Here is a 5,698-nt window from a genome sequence, read left to right on the forward strand (position 1 = left end):
GAACAACAGGAATTTCACTGCTGACAGGAAGGAAATCAACAAACCCTCGGAAGGGTGACTTTGCAAGAGCTACACTTCTTTTTTTTTTTTTTTTTTTGAGACGGAGTCTCACTCTGTTGCCCTGGTTGGAGTGCAGTGGCACAATCTCCACCTCCCAGGTTCAAGTGATTCTTCTACCTCAGCCTCCCAAGCAGCTGGGATGACAGGCATTCACTACCACGCTCAGCTAATTTTTGTATTTTCAGTAGAGTCAGGTTTCACCACGTTGGCCAGGTTGGTCTTGAACTCCTGACCTCAGGTGATCTGCCCACCTCAGCCTCCCAAAGTGTTGGGATTACAGGCATAAGCCACCACACCAGGCCAAGAGCTACACTTCTACTGAAGAATTCCTGTTCAAGACAACAATCTTTAAGAATTTTACACTCTGCCAGGCACGGTGGCTCAGGTCTGTAATCCCAGCACTTTGGGAGGCCGAGGCAGGCGGATCACGAGGTCAGGAGTTGCACACAAGAAAACACAGATAAAAACTTTCAATACAGAGCTGTCTGTAGGTGCAAGAAATTGGAAATAAAGTCATGTTAGTCAATAGGACAACAGATAATGCATATTCATATAGTGGTATAGTATCACACAGCCATTAAAATTAATAACCTAGAGCTACGAACATCAACATGAATAACTCTCGCAAAGAAATGCTGTATGGGCCAGGCATGGTGACTCATGCCTGTAATCCCAGCACTTTGGGAGGCCAAGGCAGGCAGATCACCTGAGGTCAGGAGTTCAAGACCGGGCTGGCCAACATGGCAAAACCCCAACTCTGCTAAAACATGCAAAACTAGCAAAGCATGGTGGTGCACGCCTGTAACCCCAGCTACTCAGGAGGCTGAGGCACAAGAATTGCTTGAATCTGGGAAGTAGGGGTTGCAGTGAGCTGAGATCTCACCACTGCACGCCAGCCTGGGCGACAGAGCAAGACTCTGTCTCAAAAAAAATGAAATGCTGAATGACGAAAGTTGCAGAATGACAAAAAGACACTATTTTTTAAAAGTTTAAAAACATCTAAACAATATATAGTATATTTGTAAGTGTAGTATATATACTATTAAAGAGAATTTCCATCTATTTATAGAGTGTTTAACTCTGAGAAAGGAGGAAGAATGGGATCAGGTAGCTGCTAAAAATACTAAAGTATTTCACTGCATCTTGAATGTTCCTTTCTTTAAAAAAAGAATCAAGTATATCAAAATATTAGTACTTGACATAATTGCCTGGCAGGAATGGGAGTTCATATTTTGTATTTTATGCTGAAAATATTTCATAGTTTAAAAAGCTACAAAATATATTAGAAAAAACTTGGCTGTTAAGTCTACTATTCTTATTCAAAACCAAAAAACTTTTTTTTTAATTTTACTTTTTTACGAAGATTTTAACTTATTGTACAAAGAGTGGCCTAGTTAAGCAAATGTTATAAATTTGAATGTATAAAATGAATTTGTATTATTCTTATGCTATCAGTTATCTATTTCTATATTGGGATTTTTTATAAAATTTCACTGGAGAAAAAGACTGCATGACTGCATTTCACTGGAGAAAGTCTCAAGCTACTTCCTGGTCAATGTCTTCTAACACAGCAAAAGTCAAAAACAGCAATACACACATTAGAAAGTCGTTTGGAAACGTATTCTCTTAAGAGTTCACAAATCAAACCGCTGAGTCCGCAGTTTTGTAGAGGCAGAATTTGAGCTCAGCTTTGTGGGACACAAGTATATCTTTAAAGGAAATACCAAGGTTGAAAGGAGCAAACATTTAGCAATGAATGGTAAATAGCACAGAGGCAGAAAACTGGCAAGAAAGATTGCCTGGCTGAGTAAGGGGAAAAAAGATATGCAAACAAGAACCGGAGTTAAGGCTTAGAACAGAAAAGTCATGACTTGGAAATCAATGAATAAAGAAATGACATCTTCTCTGTTAACACTAACCACTATGGCCCCGTACCCCATGTTTCACTTTCCCCTCAGAATTCTACGAGAATGGCTACTCCAACCAGGCTCCACCTCAAGATCCCCATACCCCTCTAACACTTGAGCCCCCATTGGGGAGAAGAGGCGGGATATAAGGATATTTTCTTTTTTCTCCTCAGAACACATCAAAGAAATCTTACTAAACAAAACAAAAAAATGAATCTAGATTTGAGGAATTCCAATAAAATGTTTAAAGAGCTCTAATACTACCAAATCTAGTATATTCTTCAGGGCTTGTAGGTTCTGATGCCAAGAAAAGATAGGAATTTGCCAAGAGTTCCCTACTTTCTAGCCTTTGACCTGCTTCCATTTGACAAGTCACATATCATCATCAATTCATGAGTGCCTTCCTAAGACACCTTGATCCATCCTTTTCTCAGCCTCTAAGAAAAGGATTCCTTCCTCGTATGAATGTCAGAAAGACTGCTCACCCTTAAGCAAGACTCTTCACCTACCAAAAGAGATTAATCTTTAAAGGCCTTTAATCATAAAATGAGCATATCATACACTAGCAAAAGGTGGTTACTTCCTGTTGTGAAAGTGCTATCAGAGAAGGGGTGAAGGAGGCTGGGCACAGTGGCTCACGCCTGTTATCCCAACACTTTGGGAGGCTGAGGCGGGCAGATCACTTGAGGGCAGGAGCTCAAGACCAGCCTGGCCAACATGGTGAAACCCCCATCTCTATTAAAAATACAAAAATTAGCCAGGTGTGGTGGTGTGCACCTATAGTCCCAGCTACTTGGGAGGCTGAGGCAAGAGAATTGCTTGAACCTGGGAGGTGGGGTTGCAGTGCAGATCAGGCCACTGCACTCCAGCCTGGGAGACAGATTCGTCTCAAAAAAAAAAGAAAAGAAAAAAGAAAAGGTGGGAAGGAGAGGATAGTGTCAACACCTTCTCAGAGAAAGCTCCTATCTGAAGGTCCTTGTCTTTTCTTCAGGTACTATATTTCAAATAAAGAGAGAATGTAAAGTTTCTTGTATATTTCTGGCAATATACTTGTACTAAATTACAATTCTTATGTCTGTATGTTTCCTTCATTAGACTGAGAGTTCCTTGAAGGCAGGAACTCACAGTCTATTTATTCATTTTGTGTTCGTAGGTTAACACAATGTTTGACACAGTAATTATTCATTATATGTCTGGTGAATGAAGAGTGAACAAAGGAATGAAAAAAAAAGGTAATAAAAATCTCACTGAATCAAGGAGAACAAGTGAAAAAGACAATGACAATGTAAAGTAACATTCCTATAGATATCTCAAGCCAAATTAATGACTTCTGTGTGTGTGTGTGTATGTATATATGTGTGTGTGTACATACATATATATATATTTTTTTTCTGAGACGGAGTCTTGCTCTGTTGCCAGGCTGGAGTGCAGTGGTGAGATGTCGGCTCACTGCAACCTCCACCTCCTGGGTTCAAGCGATTCTCCTGCCTCAGCCTCCCGAGTAGCAGGGACTACAGGCACGCGCCACCATGCCTGGCTAATTTTTTGCATTTTGGTAGAAACAGGGTTTCACCATGTTGGTCAGGCTGGTCTCGAACTCCCGACCTCAGGTGATCCACCCACCTCAGCCTCCCAAAGTGCTGGGATTACAGGCGTGAGCCACCGCGTTTGGCCCTTGCTTTGTATTAACGATTTAAAATGAAAAGTTTCAAGATATGAAAAACGCAACATGTAATTTTCCTTCTATGATATATGTGCAAGTCCAACTTGAGCTCCTTAGTATTTCATTCTACTTTTTCTAACTCCATTCTCTTGTCTAGAAGTTGCACGAGGGCCTCAAATTCATTCTTTCACCCTTAAAATGCCTTTGGGGTACTGAATTCAGCCATCCTTAAGCTAATATGTAACTACTTGAAGCTCTGGCTTATGGCATTGGCCATAAAATAATCTAGACACAGTTTTTTTGTTTTTGTTTTTTAAATTTCAACAGCAGTGCCTCCTTTACAACTGTGGGACTAAACTGTGATCCACTAAACCATGCTGGAGCCTCGGGAGCCAGGCAGGGAAAGGTTTAGAACAGCACAGTAGGAGTAACTCTGCCTACTTCCACCAGAGAATTTTTCCATCAGAAAACAATCAACTTCCAAGAAAGATTTACCTTAAAGAAAAGAGTTCACGCTTTTTAAGTTTTAAAATCATTTGTCTAATTCTATTTTGTACCTTCTGTTTTATTTCATTAGAACAGAATCAAAGTGTTCTTTTAAAAGCAATTTTTTTAAAGTACAGGTTGCACAAAGGTAGTATGATTCAAACAAAAGAATAAATACTGCAATGAAGTGTTCCAAAAGGAAACAGTGAGCCTCAGAGTGATGTCTCCCAGATTTATGCCAGTCACCTGTATTCATCCACCAAGAAAAAAGTTGAATGAAATAAGGAACATACAAATTTGAACTATTTACATATATTATTTGACTCAAACATATTTTTTTAATGACTTAGGGATTACACAACGTACCAGAATAGGGCAGTTTCTGCAGTTTCCTAATAACCAAATGTTAACTACGAAACAGGTGAATTACTGCCCAAGATGTGCTGTATTCTTGTGAGTCCCCCTGCCCCAACCCCATTTTCAAGTTCTAAAAATTTACCTAGAGTTCTGTTAACTAAGGCTACAAAAAGAAACAAAAAACAAACCTGTAGTCCCAGCTACTCGGGAAGGGAAAACGGACGTGGAGGCTGAGGCGAGAGGAATTCTAGTCGCACCTGGGCAACATAGTGAGACTCAAGACTCTCAAAAATACATACATATATGTCTGTTTGTTTTAGTGCTACTCAAATTTCCAAAATAATTTCGTATATATCTTGTCCATGTTTTTCTCATTCTATAGTCACTCAGACCAGCGCTTTATGACCTCAACAAGTAAAATACTTGTTGTTCTGGAGTGTTTTGAAACTCGAGATTTCCTTTTCATACTCTAAAACAGAACATCTCCTAGCACCCGTGCAATCTTTGCAATTCGGGGATGAAGAGCAACACCTTTACAACTGCAATAAATCTTAAAACTACCCTATCAGGGATCGAAAGCAAGAGTAATATAAATAATGGGAAGTAAGTTCTTCCTATCCAATGCGGCTGTCTAGGTGTTAAGTGTCTGGTGTTGGGCTTCTCTAGACAGCAGGGTCTCCGCTGCTGCATCATCCTCAAAAAATGATGGGGCAGACACAGAGATAACTAGCTGTCGAACGAACAGGAAGTTTTTAATCACCAACTACACAATTACTTAATCAGTCCAGTCTCCAGCGAGCCCTAGGCTCTTCCCAAATCCTACGCTTGGCAGGGAGAACGGCCCTTTGAGCGTCCCCAAATTCACGCGGCAGGAAGCACTCCCCAAATCGCCAGCGACGCGCCGAGGTTGCCCCCAGAAAAATCCCAACGTCGAAGTAGCGGGCGGCACCGCCCCTCCCGTCCCTACGCTTGGCTTCCTAGTCCGGAGTCGCTACCGCCCACTTTCTAGCTGGACAAACAGCAGTCCAGGGCCGGGCACAGAGCAGTCCAGGACCGGGCACAACACTCACCCACGTCTTGCTCGAAGGGGTTGGCGGTGAACAAAGGCATCTCGCCGGCGGCCGAGCCCTACTCGCTGCTGTCTAGCTGAGACTCCGCAACTGCTCCCCGCCGGGTGACCCGCGGCCACGGCTCCCTAGACCGCTCCGCTTCGGCCTCCGTCCCC

General features: G+C 41.9%; 1 protein-coding gene across 1 annotated transcript in view; it reads right to left on the reverse strand.

Moving 5' to 3' along the window:
* Positions 1 to 5,697, reverse strand: part of STAM2 (signal transducing adaptor molecule (SH3 domain and ITAM motif) 2) — a 52,413-nt gene extending 46,716 nt beyond the window's left edge. The window contains exon 1 of the mRNA XM_011987851.1: positions 5,544 to 5,697. Coding sequence (XP_011843241.1) covers positions 5,544 to 5,583 — 40 coding nt within the window. The 5' untranslated portion in view covers positions 5,584 to 5,697. The remainder of the gene's footprint in view (positions 1 to 5,543) is intronic.
* Between the last annotated feature and the right edge of the window lies 1 nt (position 5,698).

This window comes from Mandrillus leucophaeus, unplaced genomic scaffold (assembly GCF_000951045.1).
Source record: "Mandrillus leucophaeus isolate KB7577 unplaced genomic scaffold, Mleu.le_1.0 Scaffold318, whole genome shotgun sequence".
NCBI lineage: Eukaryota > Metazoa > Chordata > Mammalia > Primates > Cercopithecidae > Mandrillus > Mandrillus leucophaeus.